The sequence below is a fragment of the Sminthopsis crassicaudata genome, chromosome 1, assembly GCF_048593235.1.
Source record: "Sminthopsis crassicaudata isolate SCR6 chromosome 1, ASM4859323v1, whole genome shotgun sequence".
Classification (NCBI taxonomy): domain Eukaryota; kingdom Metazoa; phylum Chordata; class Mammalia; order Dasyuromorphia; family Dasyuridae; genus Sminthopsis; species Sminthopsis crassicaudata.
In genome coordinates, this window is record NC_133617.1 from 754,634,548 (window position 1) to 754,654,105 (window position 19,558).

The 19,558-nt window shown below is 49.6% G+C and overlaps 2 protein-coding genes across 4 annotated transcripts in view; one reads left to right on the forward strand and one right to left on the reverse strand.

The window, feature by feature from the left end:
* The window catches only part of ECM2 (extracellular matrix protein 2), a 37,815-nt gene extending 21,463 nt beyond the window's left edge, over window positions 1-16,352 (reverse strand). Inside the window, exons 1-2 of one of the 3 annotated variants that reach the window (XM_074284574.1) lie at window positions 16,109-16,352; window positions 387-465 (exon numbers count right to left, since the gene is read on the reverse strand). The gene's annotated coding sequence lies outside the window, so the exon portion shown is untranslated. Of the gene's footprint in view, window positions 1-386; window positions 750-16,108 lie in introns of those variants that run through there. The other 2 variants (XM_074284575.1, XM_074284576.1) reach the window with 2 other exon arrangements.
* CENPP (centromere protein P) overlaps window positions 1-19,558 on the forward strand; it is a 110,016-nt gene that overhangs the window by 90,122 nt on the left and 336 nt on the right. Inside the window, exons 6-7 of the mRNA XM_074284584.1 lie at window positions 18,649-18,728; window positions 19,196-19,287. Coding sequence (XP_074140685.1) covers window positions 18,649-18,728; window positions 19,196-19,287 — 172 coding nt within the window. The remainder of the gene's footprint in view (window positions 1-18,648; window positions 18,729-19,195; window positions 19,288-19,558) is intronic.

Sequence of the window (19,558 nt, forward strand, 5' to 3'; positions counted from 1 at the left end):
ATTTACTTTGCTCCACAAACCTGATTTTTAAAATACTTTTCAATCAATCCTTAATCATTTTTTAAAAGAGTAAGAACCCCACCAAAAGAATGACGCTTCAGAAGGGTTTCTGTGGTCGGTGACATTCAGCCATTGAGAAATTCATGCAGCTAAGACAGACAAAAAGGATTTCATCTCCAGATACGGAATATTTGAAGTCCTGAGGACTGTTTGTGCTGAAAAAAGCAAATCAGTTGATCATCTGTACTTTGAAAATCTAAAAAGCTTTTTACCAAACTTAATCTTGCGAACGTGAAACGCACATCTGGATCGAAGAAAACAACCAAATTATAAAAAAAGCACATTCTCTATACTTTACCAAAATTCACAATCGAAAGCTTGTTTACCTGGAAAACTAATCTAAGCAGACTCTGGTGGGTGTCATTTGGTCTCCAGTTGAAAGTGAAAGAAAATGAGACGGCTCTCCTAAAAACAAAGAGAATAACAGTAGGAAATGTTGAAACATGTTCAATAACTTCTTAGTAAGGTCTGAAATAGCTCCTTCCCTTGGGGATAAAAGCCGTTCTGTGCTTTGTGCGGAAAATCAGCCAAGAAACTTACGAAGGAAAATAAAGTTACCAAGGAAAATTTTTGAAAAAAGAAAAGGAAAACAACCCAGAGGAAAAATGGGAAGCATGTGGTCCTTGGGCTGAACAGGCACAGCTGGAAAGAGGGAAAAAACAGGGAGGAACAAGAAACCCATGGCTTGAATGAATTAATTTGTATTCTTTTGCTAACCCAGAAATTTCAAAGCAATTAGTGATTTACATGATTTCCTCAGAGTCTTATTAAACTATAGAAACCATAAATTCTCCAAGTGTAATATTTTTCTTCTGAAATCATTTTCCTTATTGCCTCCATCCAGTAGGACTTGGGGGGCGGGGATCACTGCAACATTTAGAGTTGAAAATGTAGAACGTTGTGCTGTCTGAGCTTATGCAGGGATCCTTTGCCTCGTGCCCACCATCTTGGTTTTCACAATCTTTTGATGTTTTATGCTTTATGTGTTTTGTGCTTCCTGAGGAGCGGTGGTTGGGCTTGCCAGCCCGGCTACCAGAGGGGCTCGGGCATTTCAAGTCCCCTGGCTGGAGGCAGCCCCAGGGCCATCGGGCACTCCCTCGGATGGGATGCTGGTTCACAGGTCGTGTAGCCTCTCCACAGCTCGGTGTCCTCACATGTCAGACATAAGGACACCAGGCTACGACAGTCAGCTGTACCCCAGCTCTGATCGTGTGCCTCCGAGCCCCGGGGTCACGAGGCAAAGACAAAGTCGTCCCCACTCTTAAGGCGTTCACATTCTCTTGGAAACTACAACATGCAAGGAGTAATGCAGCATAGAGGGGGGATGGCAGACACTAATGAGGGTGCATGGGGGGGGAGATTGAGGCAGATCCAGGACCACAGAGAACAAAGACTGGGGCTGTAGGGCAGATTCTTTATCTCTGAGGGCCGGAAACTCATTGAATGGAGTCTTCTCAGATCAGGAATGGGGTCAGACCCTTCCTGGAGAAAGCACCTCTGGCACCTCTGTGGGCAGCTGGTTGGAAGGCGAAGGGGTCTGTTCCTGGGAGACTTTGCCTTCTTGTTGGATGGGAGGTGAGAAGGGCCTGAACCAAGATGGAGGCAGCGTGAGGGGAGAGAAAGGTCCTGGTGCAGAAAACCTGGAGAAGGCAGAAGTGGCCAGGTTTGACACCTGCTCCCTGAGTTGGAACAAATGTCAGGCTTAGGAACCTGACATCTCCCAGGAAGCCTGGAAAAGGAGGGGAAGTTCGGGAGGAAAGGCCAAGGGAGCTCCATTCTGGAGATCTCTGGGACGATCACTTCAGAGACCCACATGCTGCGGATCCAGTGAGAGGCCGGGTTTGGGTTTGTAGCTCTGGGAGAAGCTATTGTCAGAGAGACGCACGTGGCCTCCGGAAGTCCCCGAGTCACCATGCTGGAACATCCCCACGGGACCATGAGGCATTAAAACGGTTTGTCGAAAGGTCCATGGGAAGGCGATGCCAGAACATCCAAAGGGAAGAGTGTCCGGGGAGAGGGCCTGTGCCCAGAGGCAGATGGGGGAGCAGCATCACAGCGTTAGTTAGTTTATCCAACCCTTGCTTCTCCATATTATGCATCTGGTCTGTCCCAGGGACCAGCCTCCAGGGATCGCAGCTTGGTCATTGTATTCAAGACTGGTGCTCCTGGCCCCCTCCTGCCGGCTCCTGACATCCTTGACTTTTTGTTCCTCCCAGTGAATTTTGGGTTTAGATCCCTAAGTGCTTCTCTGAGAGTTTCGATGGATTTCAGTAATGCCGTTTTTATTATGTTGTCTTGGCCCCCCCTATACCAAGCAGTAGTTCCCCAGTTCTTTAGGCCCGTACTCATTTTTACAATTCCCTTCGAGAGTTTCTTGTGTGTGTTCTGATGGATTCCCAAGTATCCGACACATCTGTAGTTACTTTAGATGGAATTTCTGTCCCTCACTGCTGCTCGGTTTCATTAATGCGCAGACATGCTGGGGATTTGGGGGGTTGTCTTGTTTCTTGGAACTTTCCTGAAGCTGTTCTTTGTTTTGACTTGTTTTTAGTTGCCCCCCAGTGTGCTCCAGCCCCACGCAGTCGTGTGTGTCCTCAGTGTCGAAGCGCGTAGCCTTCATGGTTTTTCTTCTCATTTTCTGCAGTGTGTTTCTGGAATTCAATTAAATTAGTTTTTTTATCTTTATTTTATTGGGAAGGGCTTCTCTGGGAGCCCACTCTGGTCTGCGTCCAGCTGGGCTCCCATACGTGCCTGGGCGAGCCTCCAAGATGGTGCGTCCCCCCCACGAGGAAGAGGAGGCTCACAGGACTTGTCCCTCAGGCAGAAGGAGCCCAGCCAGAATCCGAGCCCTGGCTCCAAAGTCAGCATTCGTCCCGTCCTAACCGATTCTGTTCTCACCAGACCCTCAGATCCCAAAACCAATGTTTATGCTTAAGCTTATGTAAGTAAAGTGAGTTTATAGGAGGTCCTTTCATTGAGAAAGAATGGCTTCCTTGTCTCAGAAGCGCCGGAGGACACCGGCCGAGTGCCCAAGCCGAGGTGGGTGCCGGGAGAGACCCGGAAAGTGAAGTGAGGAAAGTTGCAGGGCCAGCCCATCTCGCCAAGAGAGGTCAGGCCTATTCGGAACCCAGGGTTCCCGACTCCAAACCCCCGCTCTGTCCTCTAGGGACTGCTCGTTTTATGGACAAGAGTAAGAGAGTTTGGGGGGTCCCCTCAGAGGGACCATCAGAATTTTTGGTGCCCTCTTTGGAGAATCAGCAGTACCTAGAACTAGCAAGAAATCAATCACTATTTATTAAATACCAACTGTGTGCCAGGCCCTGTGCCCAATGCTGAGATACAGAGAGAAATAAAAGACATCCCCACCCTTTGAGAAGCCCCCAATCGAATGAGGAAGATGGGGGGCTGAGGAAGGCCTGCCTCGGGATCCAAGGAGATGGGGTTCAGAGTTAGTCATCTGAAAGAATGATATCTACGGAGTTTTCAGCAAATGTGAAATCCAGGAGGTTGGAGGAGTGGGAGTCAATGAGGGGAGTGGGCTCCTTATGTGGGGGAGGGCCTGAGCTCTGGCCCCGAGGAAACAGAAGCTTCTTGTGGGCTTTGGAAAAGTAGGGTCTCACCTGGAGCAGAGGGAAAACTGTGGGGGGAGGGGTGGCAGGACCAGAGGCAGGGACAAGAAGAAAGTGGCTGGGAAATGAGATGTCAGAGAGATGTCAAGTGGGCAGCTGAAAAGAGCTGTTGGGGGCTGGGAGGTGTCAGAGCCTTCCCACCCCCTTCTCCCCAATTTGTCTCGCTCCGCGTGGGGCAGCTTCTGCGTCGGAGCTGTGGTCAGGTGGCTGGAGGGGCCGGCCTTCCCAGAGCCTCTCTGGGCGGCTCCTTCTCCCCTCACTGTCTCCTGCAAGCTCTGTCCGCCGGCCTGCTCCAGGAGGAGTGCATACAGATGTGGGTTTTAGCATCAGCTTGGACTTCCTCAGGAACAGGGATTCTTTTCCTCTGATACACTGTCTGAGAAGGGGCCCAAACCCGCAAGCGACCACAGTCCTCAGAGGCATTCACTGCAACTGCTCCCTGAGCCAAGCCCCGGGGGAGGGGGCTGCCCCCACCCCCGACTGGAGGCTTAATAACAACTCCAGACCTAGTCATGTTTGTCTCCAGCCTCATGCTTTGCCCATGACTGGGGCTGATGTCACTGTGACCTGCCATCCCGTCGGAAAAACAGCCTAACGGTGGTCAGGACATCTCACCATCATTCAGGCGCTGCATCCATTAGACTGGACTTTGGGGAGTGTCTGCCCAGCATCACCCCTGGGCTTTGAATGCTGCTGAAGGTGTGGGTCATGTTATTAGTACAGAGAAAATCAAATTGTCTCAAAACCCCACGATATTGCAAAAGCTCACTAAAGGGGCCCAAGACAGTTGTTTAGATTTGAGAAGGCTTTTTTTCCTTGTTCAAATTTGTTTTTTTAATTATACTTTAACATTTTGTTTATGTTTTGCTGAGGCAATTGGGGTTAAGGGAGTTGCCCAGGTCATACAACTAGGAAGTGTTAAGTATCTGAGGCCAGATTTGAACTCAGGTCCTCCTGACTTCAGGACTGGTGTTAACATTTGTTTTTTTGGTTTTTTTTGTTTCTTTGTTTGTTTTTGCTTTTTAATTCTGAATTCACAATTCTCTATTTTTCTCATTGATTTCCATGATATTCTTGACTTCTAATTCTTCCAGGTGAATTTTATTATTTTTTTCTAGCTTGATAAAATAATTTTTGGTCATTTGATTGTAATAGCACTGAACAAATAGGTTAATTTAGAAATGATTGTCATATTTATTATATTCACTCAGACTGTCCATTAGCAATTGACTTTTCTCTAGTTGTTTAGATTTGACTTTGTTTCTCCAAAACATTTTTTATAATTGTGTTCATATAGTTCCTGGGTTTGTCTCGGCAGGGCAACTCCCAAATATTTTATATTCTTTACAATAATTTTGAATTGAATTTCTCTTTCCTCTCTTGTTGCTGGAATTATTTAGCAATATGTAGAAATGCACATTATTTATGTAGAAGTTTTTTGTTTCCTATGACTTTGCTAAGGTTAATTATTTCAAGTCATTTTTAGTAGATTCTCTGAGTATATCATCATATTATCCGCAAAAGAATGATGGTTTTGTTTCCCCGTTGCCTTTTTTCATTCCTTCCATTTCCTTTTCTTGCCTTATTGCTATAACTGGCATGTCTAGTACAATTCTGAATAATGGTGGTGAAAATATGCGATGGTCCAGTCTAGCTCTTCTGAAGGGCTCAGAATAAGTCCTTGTCAGGATAAGCAAAAGTCCTTGCCCCACGTTGGGCGCCAATATGTAATGTGCTTGAATTGTGAGGGTCCGGTCGTCTGCTCAACTATAATCCTTCTCTGGGAGGAGATCTGTAAAATCTTTTCTTCTGTGTACAGGTTTCTTGGTAGCTCTGAATCTCCTCCAGCTCTTATCTTTTCAGCCCAGAGTCGATTCTCTCAGACCCAGTGCTGCCCTTCTTTTATCCTCCCAGAGAATAGGCAGGTGAGAACTCAATGGGGCGTGAGGAAATACTTCCACCAATGAACTTGCTCCTCTTAGAATTCCTAAGGTGTAAACTCCCTTTAAAGGTCTGAGCCAGAGAATTGTCAAGTCAGCCTGAGTTCTCACCTTGTAATTGTCCAGACAACCTGAGTTCTCACCTTGTCACTGTCCAGACAACCTGAGTTCTCAGCTTGTAATCCTAACAAAAATGGACACCCGTTTGCTTTGCCCATGATCTTATTGGGAAGGTTTCTAGCTTCTCCTCATTAGAGATAAGGCCTATTCTTGGTCCTAGATGGATGAAAGGATCCATTGTTTCCTATGTTGTTGTTGTTTAGTCATTTCAGTTTTTTTTCTGATCCTCTGTGAAGCCATTTCGGGGGGGTTTTTTTGGCAAAGATGCTTGAGTGGTTTGCCATGGGGCAATGGAGATAAACAGAGTGAAGTGACTTGCCTAGAGTCACACAGCTCGTGAGTGTCTGGGGGCAGATCTGAACTTGAGCCTTCCTAACCTTTATCCCTAACCGACCTACTTGCCCTATTTTCCCCCTTCCTTTCTAGTATTTTTCATAGACGGCAAGCTTTGTCAGAAACTTTCTTTGCATCTATTGAAATAATCATATGATTTTGTAGTTTTTCTTATTGTTATCATCAATTCAGCTTATAATTTCACTAATGTTGAGCCAGCCCTGCGTTCCTGGTATAAACCTCACCTTCTCCGAGTGCGAGATCCAGTGGTGTGTTGCTGAAATCTCCTTGACTTTTACATCAACATTCATTAGGGAAATTGGTCTGTAGCTTTTTTTTTTTCCTCGGTTTTTGCTCTCCCTAGGTTAGGTACCGAAGCCATATTTGTGTCATAAAAGGAATTTAATAGGACTCCTTTACTAGTTTTTAAAATAGTTCGTGTTGTATTAGAATTTTTTTTTAATGCTTGGTAGAATTCCCCCCAAACTAGACAGACATACATATATGCATATATTTTATGTATGTGTGTGTATGTGTATGTATATATATATATATATATATATAGTATGTATTTTCATAAACTTTATACACATTTGCACATACAGGTGTCTCAATCTTAGCTCAAGTTGCCTCTGTCTGGTGCTCTTGGAGGCTGCTATAAATGTTGGCAAAAGCCTGTGTCAAGGATGCCCCATTTGGTGTCTAGTCTTCTCAAAGACTGATTAGAGATGGAATTATGGGGGAGTCGTTCTTATCCCTTTCTCCATCCCCTCCTGACATACCTGGGCCCCAATCAGCAGATCTCTCTGCCTCTTTTTCAGAGTCGTCCCTGTTTCCTCCTAACATATGCTGGGGCCTGGGATATTAAATCCAAATGTAGCGATTCCATTGTTTTATAGGAATCTGGACCGATCTCTGCCATTTGGCGTCCTTCTGTCTTCACCCTCGGATTCTTTGGGGGATGATCTGACTTAATTGAACGCCTTGCCAGGTCCTCAGTCGTACACAGTGACACACTAATAGCAAACATCTTCTTTTGAGATGTTTTCTCATCTTCCACCATAAGTTTCTAAGTCACCATTGTCCTTGAATGCACTGCTTCTTTACTTGGGAAGAAGACCATGTTAACTGGCCCAGCTGGCTACCTCTCCCATGCACACTCGGCTCCAGCCAAACTCTTTCCTATGGAAGTTCTTCCATCCCTGGGCCTTCCCACAACCACCTTCCCAGGCTGGGGTACAGTCCGGCCTCCTCTCCAATTCACACTTCCCTCAGGAAGTCTTTCCTGATCCCATTGCCTACTTCCTAAATCAAATTAGCTTGAATTTAATTTATACATTTCCTTATATTTATCTATAGATATAGACAGACAGACATGCATTGTCCTCATAAAATATATGCTACTTAAGACTAGGGACTATTTGATATTTGTCTTCTATTCTAGTTCTGAGATCCTAGTAGGTGTTCACTATATGCCTATTTATTTTGTTTGGTTTTAAATAATTTTTAAAACATTCATATCTTAAAACTTTTGAATTCCCAATTCTCTCCCTCTCTCCAGTTTCCCCCACCCATTAAGAAGACCAGCAATATAAGTTATACATGCAAAAACCATGCAAAGCATATTTAAATATTAGCCTTTTTTTAAGCAAGAAAGATAAAGTGAAAACATTCTGCTTTAGTCTGTACTCAGAGTCCATCAGCATTGCATTTTTCATCCTGGATCCTTTAGAATTATCATAGATCATTGCATTGATCAAAGTAGCTAAAACTTTCGTGATTAATTATTGTTACTTTATTGCTGTTACTGTGTACAATATTCTGGTTCTGCTCATTTCAATCTGTGTCAGTTAATATGTATTTCTAAAAATTGTCCTGCTTATCATTTTTATAGCACATTAGTATTCCATCACAAACAAATAGCACAATTTATTCAACCATTCCCCAATTGATGAGCATCTCCTCAATTTCAGTTCTTTGTCACTGTATTTACAACTACTTGTATATAAATAAGTCCTTTCCCTTTTCTTTGATTGCTTCTCTAGAATAATTGGACCAGTTCACAACTCCTCCGAAAGTTCATTAGTATACATATTTTTCCTTCTTCCTCTACAGCATTTGTCATTTCTGATAAGTTTGAGGTGATACCCCTTAGTTTTCATTTCTCTAATTAATAATGATTTATAGCATTTTTATGTGATTATTGATAGCTTTGATTCTTCTGAAAACTGCCTCTTCTCATCCTTTGACCATTTATCAATTAAGGAATGGCTTTTGTTTTTATAAACTTGCTTCAACTCTATATATTTGGGAAATGAGGTCTTTAGCAGAGACATTTACTATAAAAATGTTTTCCAGTTTCCTTCTTTGCTTCTATTTTTGGCTGCATTGGTTTTGTTTGTGCAAAAACTTTTCAATTTCATGTAATCAGAATTGGCTATTTTATTTCCCATGATCCTCACTGTTTTTGTTTTGTCATAAACTCTTCCTTTATCCTTAGATCTAACAGGTAGTTTTTCCCGTGTTCCCCTAATTTACTTATATCCCCCTTTCCGTCTAAATCATTTGTTCATTCGGGGCTTATCTTGTTGTATGATGTGAGATGTTGGTCTATCCCTAGTTCCTGCCAAACTGCTTTCTAGTTTTCCCAGTAGCTTTTGTCACCTAGTGACTTCTTACCCCAAAGCTTGGATCTTTGGAAAAGGGAATGTCAAACCACTCCAATATCTGCCAGAAAATCCCCAAATGGGTCACAGAGAGTCAGATGAAACAAGTGAACATTTCTTGTCAGTAAGATAGAGTCAGTTGCATGTTTCTGGGGTGTTACTTGGTGCTTCCCACACCCTGATTAACTTTCCAAGGAAAGTATTAAAGAGACTCTTGTTTCTTAAACCTGACCTATGTTTTCATTTCTTTTTTTAACTTTTTTCCCCAATTAACATCCATTTATTTTCTCTTTCATCTTGACCACCACTACATCTCCCCTCCTACCCTCACCCCCCCACCCTTAAAGAAGACAAACAAAACTCTTGTAAATGTGAAATACTTCCTGCCTTTGGCCATGTCCAAAGAGGTATTTTGCATTCTGGGACCTAGGCCATCACATCTGTGTCAGGAGGGGCGGGAATAGGGCATGAGTCATCATCTGGAATCACGCTCAGTCACTGCAGACATCTGAGAGTTGCTGGTCTTACAGCATTATTGTTAGTTTAACAGTTGTTCTCCTGATTCTGCTCACTGTCTCACTTCATAAAAGTCTCCTCAGACTTCCTTCTTAACCCTGCAATCTTTTCTTACAGCATAATGATATTCCTTCATGTTTATTTACTAGCCTTTGTCCAGCTATTCCCCAGTGGATGAGCATCTTCTTGATTTCCATTTCTTTGCATCTTCAAAAAGAGCTGCTACAAATATCTTGCACACAGAGGTCCTCTTTCACTTTATTTGCTCTCTTTTGGACATAAGCCTAGTGGTGAAGTCACTGGATCAAGGGGACAAAGCAGATTAGAGATTTTGGGGCAATAATTCCAATTTGTTTTTCAGAATGGCTGGATCACTCAACAGCTCTGCCGACAGTCCATAGTGGTGTCCATTTTTTCATGCCTTCCACCTTTGTCATTTATGTCTTTTGTCATTTTTGCCTATATGACGAGGATGAGCTGGAACCTTAGAATTGTCTTAATTTGTATTTCTCTAACTCTTAGGGAATTGGAAAATATTTCCATATGGCTCTTGATGGCTCATATGTTTCTTCTTTGAATTTATTAATCGAGGAATGGCATCTTAATCTTATCAGCTTTGATTGGTTCCCTGTTTATCTTAGAAACGAGACATTTATCATGAAGAGAGCAGAAGCAGGATCATGTACACACCAACAGCAAAATTGTAATGATGATCAACCGTGAAAGAGTTGACTACCTTAATCATTAAAATGATTCATGACAATTTCAAAGAATGATGATGATGAAAATGGTATCCACCTGCAGAGAAAGCAGATAACCTCTGAGAGCAAATTGAAACAGACTTTTTTCATTTTATTTTTTTCTTGCTTTTTTTGGCAATATGACTAATATGGAAATACATTTTGCATAATTTATATGTATAATTAATATCAATTGTATGCTTTATCAATGCTGAAGGGAGAAAGAAAATTGAGGAATCAAAAAATTTTAAATGACTTTAAACAAATACTTTTTTAAATTCATAGGAAAAAAATGAGATTTTTGTCAGAGAAATTTGCTTCAAAGATTTTCTCTAATTTTAACCATATTGGTTCTCTTTGTGCATAAGATTTTTAATTTTATATAATCAAAGTTGTCCAATTAATGCTCTGCATCCTTTTGGGTCTTATACTTTTGCCCTTAGATCTAAATGGTAAATTCTTCCATTCTCCTGTAATGTGTTTATGGCTTATGCTCTAAGTCATATATCCATTTGGAGCTTCTCTTGGTGTGTGGTTTGAAGTATTGGTTCCTTATGACATATTGTGCCCTGAGCCCCTTCCCTTTTCCTTCCCTTCCCCTGGCAGATGGGTTCACCAAACACCAGGCTTTCCATTTGTCTCTGTCTGTTATATAAATGTTCTGTCCATATGATCAAATTCCTTGCTAAAATGTACAAAATCATCTGGCTGATTATAGCTTTGTGAAGAGTATGAGATCCAGTAGCAACGGCCACTTTTTTCCTGCTATTTCCCTTGAGATTCTTAACCTGATGATAGTGGTTATACCTATCCAGGCTATACCTGGAATCAAAAAGATTTTAGATGCTTACTAGCATCTAAACAACAAGTCAGTTGGGTTTTGCCTTTCTCAGTTTCCTCCTCTGTAAAATGGGAGTAATAACAGCCCCTTCCTTCCAGGGCTTTTGTGAGGATCAAATGAGTTCATATTTGCAAAGCACTCTGCAAACTTTAAAGTGCTCCATAAATTCTAGTTGTTATTATCATCAATATTATTAACACTGAGTTTTTGTTCTTCCAGATGAACTGTTATTAATTTTTCTAGATCTGTAATCTTTTAGTAGTTTGATTGCCATGTCACTACATAAATTAATTTAGATACTATTATCACTTTTATTATATTGGCTCAGCATATCCTCCAGAATATCATATCCCAGGCCCTTCGATCTTTTAAAGTGGAAGCTGGGTAATCCTTTTGGAGGCTCCTCGATATTTGAACTGTTTCTTTCTAGCTGTTTCTTTGAACTGTTAATTGTGGAATTTAGCTTCAATATTCCTTGGAGTTCTCATTTTGGAGTCTCTTTCAGGAGGTGATTGGTGGATTTTTTCAATGGCTATTTTTTCCTCTGGGTCTGGGATATTAGAGCAGTTTTCTTTGATGATTTCTTGAGAGATGTTGTCCAGGCTCATTTTGTCATCGTGGTTTTTGGGTAGTCCAATAATTCTTAAATTGTCTTTCCTGAATCTGTTTTCCAGATCAGTTGTTTTTCCAATGAGGTATTTGACATTTTCTTCCATTAGAGAATCAGAAGACTGAGTCTTCATGTCTCATTGAGTCATTCACTTCCATTTGTTCAATTATAATTTTTAGTGAGTTATTTTCTTCAGTTAACTTTTTTGCCTCCTTTTGCATTTGACCAATTGAACTTTTAAAAGAGTTGTTTTTTTCATTTGATTCTTTTTTTCATTTTTCCACTTCTATTTTTTAAGTTGTTCTCTTTTTCCATTTCACCAGTTCTATTTTTCAAGGAGTTAATTTCTTTTTCCATTTTAAAAAAAAATCTATTTTTTAAGAAGTGGTTTTCTTTGGTATTTTTTTTTTCCCCATTTCACCAATTGTCTTTTTAAGGAGTTGTTTTCTTCAGATAATTTTTGTGTTTCCTTTTCTAAACTCTCCTGCAAAACTTTCATTTCCTGTCCCTATTTTTCCTCTAATTCTCTTTTAAGATGCTTTTTGAGTCTTCCAAGAATCTTTTGAGTTGGAGACCCCACTTTGAGGCTTCATCTCCTCAGGGTTTGAGGTCTGTCCTCACCTGTACAGTCAGGCTCCATGATCGAGCATGGTCCATTTGCTTTTTTGCTCATTTTTAAAGGTTATGGTCTGCTCCTAGGGCACAGGGGAGATTGTCCCAAGCTTCCTCTACAGGGTGCTGCCTGAGGCCATTTATCCCGGCTACCTCCCCGGGCTGGGTGGGCTTGGCTGAGTCCCTCCTGTTATGCTGGGATTTAAGGGCTCCCTGTTTGCCTTCTATAGTTGTGCCGGCCACTCTGATGATCCACTGGCTTCTGCACCAGGACCAAGGAACCAACGCTGCCATATTTTGGCTCAGAATCTCCCACTAGATCCCCCACGCTCAGGGGTCTCCCTGCCCTGCCCCTCCCCGTGCTGCATCTGTACCACGCCATGTGCTCCCTTCCCAATTCAGACAGTATTTCCTGAAGTGTTTCCTGCTGCAGGGTGGTTACACGCCAAATACCTGTGGGTTCTGTCCCTCCGAAATCCATCCAGGGGCCTGATCTGGGGTTGATTCCCAGGGAAGCTGGAAGAGCCCAGGCAAAGTCCTGTCTCTTCTCCGCCATCTTGGCTCCCTTTTTTGTTTACTCCTTCTTCCCCTGAACTGGGGCCTCACTTCTGGTGAGAGCGTCAGGACTTTGGCCCCAAGTTTATAATCTTGGGGATTCTGCTGATACATTCTCCAGCTACCGAGAGCTTTGTTCTTCAAGAGTCCTGGGGGCGGCCTGGGCTGGGCCCCCCACACTTCCAGGCCTTCAAAGCAGCCTGATTCTGGGGAAGGGCAATCATTGCCTTGCTGGCCCAAAGTGATGCCATTCAGAGTAGACGGGAGTTCAGACCGTCCCAGCCCCTTCAGTTACCCAACAGACTCATATGTCCAGAGTGACAGAACTATGGGCATCAGACTGGGTTGGGGCTAACCCCTCCAGCTCAGGACTGGGCCCAGGCTACCTGGCTCCACCCCCGAGCCTTGCCCCACTATGGAGACATGGTTCCCTCCGCTTCAGGGACATAGAGACGTGGCCGACCTCTGGTTCCTGCCCTGCCCTTGTGAGGTCCACGGCCCCAGGCCCACAGCCCTGCCCCTTCCTCCTCAGGGCACACTGCACCAGGGGCCTTCTCCCTGTCCCCGTGCCAGGAGACTCTGCGTGTGCCATTCCCCAGTGCCCACGGGGCTCCTCCTGTCCACCTGGGCTGGAAATATGACTCACTGCTTGTTCTGGGACTTTTCTTTGATTTTTTTCTGGAAAAGTTGCTGGAGAAAGATGAGCTGTATTCCCCATCCCCTCCCCCTCACCGCCACGGCTGGTTCCAACATTCCCTCTTCTCCTGGTCCACCACTGCCTGTGATGACCAGGGGTCCAAACCCAGCTCCGGCTTCTCAGCTCAAAATGGCATCTGTGTGTGTGTGTGTGTGTGTGTGTGTGTGTGTGTGTGTGTGTGTGTGTGTGTGTGTGAGCTTCCTCTCCCTGCCAGCGAGGGCATTGCCACCCGAGGTGCCCAGCTGCCCAGGAAGGGAGCGCTCGTGTTCTTCCCTTCTCCGAGAAGGATGGTGAGTCTTCATTCCGGGTTCAGCAGAGACTCTTCCTTCTGGCGTTCTTCATATTGAGAATGTTGTCAAGTTAATTTAGTCCAGTCCTCCAGCGGGGACGGGCTCATGCGCTCTTGTGCCTTCGCCTCCTGCTTCGAGGACCAAGTGCCTGCCTATGGACCCACCTGCGTTGTGGTTCCTACCCTCGGCCGCCCCCCACAACTGCCAGAGAAGGGCAGGGCCACGAGGGACCGACGCCAGCTGGGCCTTTCCTGGGTGGCCCCGCCCGGGCCCTTTGCCCAGTGACCAGCCTTGTGGCGCTCGGCCTTTCTGCCCCGGGCACCATGGTGCTGCTGAGGCTGGCTCCGGACACAGGGTCCTTCCCTGCAGGAACTCCGGCCCGGTTTCCTCTCACGCCTGACACCCACTCCAGACTGCCTCCATTCACTCCCGCCCATGGGACTGGGAGGTTCTCTGTATCACCTTCAAATAGCGGGTGCTGCCCCAGCAGTCTGCCTCAGTTTCCTTATCTGTCAACCCAGGTGCACCCCAGCACTCTGATTCAGAGGGACCCGGGCCCGCCCTCAGGGCGTCGTTGCCCACTCTGCTCTCTCCATCCGGGGCTGGGCCACATCTCCAGCCCCAAGAGAAACCTGCCTCCCCTGGAGCTGCGGGGTCCTGGCCAGGGAAGCTCCTGTGGCAGCCTGAGCTGTGGGGTGTGCACGGGGGGCAAGTGTGTGTGCACGTGAGTGCGTGTGCACGTGTGTGAGGGCACACGCGCGTGGCCCGAGGAGGGAGTGTTCCCGAGGGAATCCTAACGGAAATCTGCAAAGTTTGATGGCGCGAAACCTTCCAGAGACCTCTTCTCTGCCGGACGGCAGGGTCCCCGGGTCTGAGCCCAGGCTCGGCGCCCCCTCCCCACAGCAGCCCCAATTCTTCTGTGGGCATTTCCCCCCAGCGGTTCCGACGTTTCTTCTCTAGGTCCGTAACGGGCCTCTGCTGGGGGGAAAGGGACAGATCCCTGCCTTCAAGGGGCTCATACGGCAGCTGGGGAGGAGAGACATGAACAGACACTGTGTGTGCTGGGCACTGGGCTGAACTCGACACACAGAGACTGGGGGGCAGGGGGGAAGGAGGGAGGAAGAAAGAGGGGGGAGGGACAGAGACGGAGAGAGGGAGAAGAGAGAGAGAGAGAGACAGAGGAGACAGAGATAGAGGGGAGAGACAGACAGAAAGACAGCAGGGAGACATACACAGGAGTGAGGAGGGGAAGGGAACAGGAGAGGAAGTAGAAAAGGAAGGGAGACAGAGGAGAGGGAGGGACAGGAGGGATAAGAAAGGAGGAAGAGGAGCACAGGCCAAGCGCAGAGCTGGCCGCCATGTTCTTGCACTCGGTCATCCCTCCCTCCGTGGCCCTTAGGGGGCACCTCCCCTTTCTGTCCCCCAAGGCTCCCCGTTGCTAACCAGCGGCCGCTTGGCCCCCGGGAGCAGCGTGAGCCCCTTCAGAGCTGGGGCAGCCCGTCAGCGACGTGCCAGGCGGGTGTTCCTGACTCGGGGCCGTCACATTTCTGACTCTCCGGCATAATGAAAGCAGCATTTTCAGCGCGGTAATGGGAAGCAGATGGGCGGCCGGAGGTGTCTGGCCGCGGAAGAGAAACGGCTATTCGTAGCTTATTAAAAACAACTCGGCCCCTCGGGAAAATGAGGAATGAAGCTGAAAGTGAAGTGGTTCTGAAAGGAAAAAGTAACTTCATCCAGCTCCAGGGGCTGGGAACGGGCACCTGAGGCAGGCCCGCTGGGGCCCAGGTCCGGGGCTCCCCCTGCGGCGCCGAGGGCCACGCCGGCATCCCCAGACCCTCCTTGCAAGGCTGGCACTCCGGGTGTTCGCGAAGGCCCGTGGCACCCTCTAAGCAGAGGCTTTCTTAAGATGTCGGGGTCCGGGCATCCGGCCTCGGGCCCTGTTCCATCCTGTCCCTTCCTCCTGGGAGGTGGGGGGGTGACAGCCCCAGGGGGCCTTGCTTTCCCTGCTCCCTCCCAGACAGGAAACTCCCCCATGAGGCAGCCTCGCCTCGGGCCTCCCGGGAGCGCCACAAGCCCGGGGCTCTGTGCCCCTTTTCCTCCTGGGCCGTGCTGCTCTATAACAAGGGGGCCTTTAGTTCCCAGTACAATATGGTGGGACCCCTCCTCCTCTCACATGACTTCCCCACAGCCACTGGTGCTCTCCGTGGCCCTGAGTGTGTGACCATGGTGACCCCTGCTCTGGCCCCCCTCGCCTTCCCGCTCTCGACCCCTCGGGGGAACAGCCCAGCGCATCCCTCTCTTCCCCGGAATTCTGGCCCCCTCCTCTCATCGCCGAGCCCACTTTGCCCCAACCTGAATTGGGGTTTATCAAGCACTAGACGCATCTTGCATCGGTGACCCACCGCTGCCCCCGCTCTGCTCCTTGGCCAGCACCAAGCGGTTTTGGTGACGTAGGTTCTGTCTCCTGTGGCATCTTCCTTTGCTTTTTTCACTAATTACCTCGATATTCTCCATCTTCAGGCTTCTGGGTGAATTCGTTTTTCTCGCTCCACAAAGTGATTTTTTGGCATTTTTATTATCATTTTTATTCTATCAGCTCAGCTCCCCACAAGCGGTTGATATCCTTCCGGTTGTTTAAACAGAACTTTGTGTTTTGTAGTGGCGTCCCTAGGGATCCTGGCACTGCCTGCATTCTTCCCTTCTCGCTTGACCTGACAGAGAAACTATTCCAGGTTCTCCCAGGCGGGCCGTGGTGCACCTCTGTGTCTAACCTTAAATCCCTCTGTCTGCCTCTCCTCTCTCCCCCTCATTCCTCGCCACCGCCCCCTTTCCCGCAGTCTCACTCCCTCTGCTCCCCATCCTGCTCGGCGGCCATCGGGCTTGTTCAGGGCCGATGGGGGGGGGGGGGGGGCAGAAGGGATGAGGAGGTGCCGGGGAGAGGGCATGGCTTGGATGGCACCTGCAAGGCCAGCACAGTCAGGAGCCAAGAGCCCCTACAGCACTCCCCCAGGCTCCTCCCGCCCCCCCAGGGCCTCTCTCAGTGGGGTAACATTTGGAGGTTCAGGAGAATCGGCCTCCTGATGGGCTGCGGTGCCACCATTGGGCAGTGGGGGCCGACCCCAGAGACCCCCCCACGCCACGTCTGCCCATTCTGGAGCCGGCCGGATGGAGACTGCCAAAGAAGGGAAGGGCCCCTGGTGCTCCTGCTGCTTCTCAGCTTGTAGTGAGCTCTTACTGTGTACCCGGGCCTGAGAGCTTTCTCCTGGTGGGAGATGCGTCAAACCCCTCTGGGCGACCACGACCCCTCCCCCTGGTCTGAGGTCAGCGCCCTGGCTGACCCTGACCTCCTGGCACGGGGAGCACGGCTTCCAGGCCGAGCCCGGAGGGAATTCGGTTAACTCTGCGCCAGTCCCGGCACGTGGCGGGCACGGCCCACAATCCCGGGCCCTCCCGGCTGCTCCCTCCGTCAGGTTTGTGTGGTCCTTCCAGCTGTTGGGCTTCCATCCGGGGCTTGTGGAATCTACGCCTCTCAGATATGACCTTTGCCCCCAGCGCCCTGGCTGGCCACCCCCACCCTCCCAGAGACTTCTGAGACCCAAGATTCAGGCCATCCTGACAGTAAAACCCCACATTGGTTGTGGGGATCCCTTTCAGCAGTGAGCCTCTCTCCCCCCTCCCTCCTGCCTGGAGGGGGCGGAGTCTGCGGAGCCTCCTGCCCTGGCCAGAGGTCCCATGGCTTTGGTGTCCCAGGTAGGGCTTTTCCCTGGCCTCCGACCCTCCGCCGGGGCCCCTCAGTGTGCCGATTCCCCATCCTCCACGCCCTGGTTTATGAACCTGACTTTGTGAGGTCCGGGATCCGAGACCCCACTTTGCAGAAGGCCGGGAAGGCCCCGAGGTCCCGGACCCCCACTGAGCTCCTGCCTCGGGCCCCTCCCCTGGATCACCCCGGCCCAGAGCCCCCTCTGCTCCCTCCGTGGAGACCACCCTTAATCCGTTCCATATGCTGCCTGCCGAGCAAAGCCTGGAAAGTGCTGAGGCCGCGCTCCTGCGGCCTCCCTGGCCCCGCTCCAGACGCTCCGGCTGCCGGGAAGGCCTCGAGAAGTCGGCCGAGACTTTCCATTCCGCGACCAGCGGCGGCTCCTTCCTCGGGCTTTGCCGAGTCGGGGTCCTGGGGGGGGGGGGGCTGGAACCCTACTCGGCGACCACAAGGCGTCTGGCTTGGCAGGCCCAGCCCCACTGGAAATCCTGACGGGCACTGGCGGCCAAGCGGCGCCCGCGTCCTGGGCGAGGGAGGGAAGGGGGCTGCGGGCTTGCTCCTCCCCGGGGGGCCCCGTGTGGGGTCTGGGACAGTCTGGACCTCCATGAGGGACCTCGGTGGCCCTTTAGAGCCCTACAAGGGTCCTTCCCCGCAGGCAGTTCCTGCAGCATCTCTGGGAAAGGGTCCCCTTGGACCCAGCAGCAGACGCCCCCCGCCATTGGCCAGAACACCATGTCCCAAACAGCCTTCCCCAGGGGCCTCCAGCTCCCGAAAGCACAGGAACACCCCCAGGCCTGGGTTGCCCCCCCCCCAGGCTGGTCCCACTTCAGCCAGACTGACCCATCTGCTGCCCCCAAACCTCTCCCCAGGATCTCCCACCTGAGTCTCAGCCCAACCTGCCCCCCGGGCCTGGACTCTCCCCGTGGTCTCAAAGCTCAGCTTGGGTCATTTGGGCATCGCCTAGTACACAGGTGGTGTCTAATGAATGCCGCTCGCCCCCTGGCCCTGTGTTCCCGTCTATTTACCCAAGCCTTTGTGGCCACGGACCCATCCCTGTTGTCTCAGAAGCTCAGTCTGCTCACCTGTGAAATGGGTGTGATGTTGCTCCCCACCCTCTCCCAGCAGCAGCCCAGATGGGCCCGATCCTGCCCATGGGAGGCCTCTTTGGGGCTGCTGACCTGCTGACCTCAGCCTCGTCCTGGTGCAGATAGATAGCAGGCTGGGCCACATTGGGGGCCAGGAGGCAGGCGAGTCACTGGGGGCTGCTTTTTTTTCCCTACAGGAGAAGCACGGCGCCGTGGTCCAGCTCCCCGGAGGCCCCACTGGTGACTCCATGGGGCTCCAGAGCCCCCGCGTGCCTGGGTGAGTCCGTCTCAGTGCCCAGTCATGTGGCCCAAGCCACAGGCTCCACATTCGGGTCATGTGAAAGTGCCCTGGGCTTCCCCTGGAGAACGGGCTCAGGCCTCCTGCAGATCCGGGTGCCCACTCAGCGCCGGGTGATGGAGGCGAGGGAGCCGATTCTGCACCGAGGGCCCCCCACAGTCATCGCGCCAGCCCCACCTGGAGCTCAGAGGCGCTCCTGCCGCCCGTGGCTCTTTGAGGTTGGTGAAACACTGCACCAACCCGAGTGCTGCCCACCCTGGCAGGGAGGACTAAGGCAGCCTCCACAGCTGAGAGAACCTGAGCCGGCCCTCACTCTCCCTCGCACCCGGTGCCCACCACATGGGTCTTGGCTTGGCCAGTGCCTGTGGCGTGGGTCCCTGGGTCACCGTTTGCCTGGCACGAGGCCAGCCCGAGCCCTGACCCGCACCTGCTTCTCCTCCTGCCAGATTCGAGCTGATGGTGGTGTGGACGGTGCACATCGATGAGGACGGCCAGGTGCTGCCCAGGCTGGACCTTCTGACCAAAGTCCCAGAGCCAGGTGGGAGCGTGGTGCCCTCCCGTGGGGCCCCAGGGACCCCCATCCTCCTGCCCTCCCCCGAGCTATCACTTCCCCAAGGCCCCGGGCAGGGATGCCCACAGCTGTGGTGGACTCAAGACCCTTTAGGATGTGGCCGGCCTGAACCCGGGGCTTCCTCTGACAAATGTGGGCCCAGGGCGAGGCCGGCCGCCCTTCTGGTCTTCCTCGGCCTCGCTCCCCAGGCTTAAGCCCCTTCTCTGGATCCCCCCACGGGGAGCCCCCCCCTGAGCTC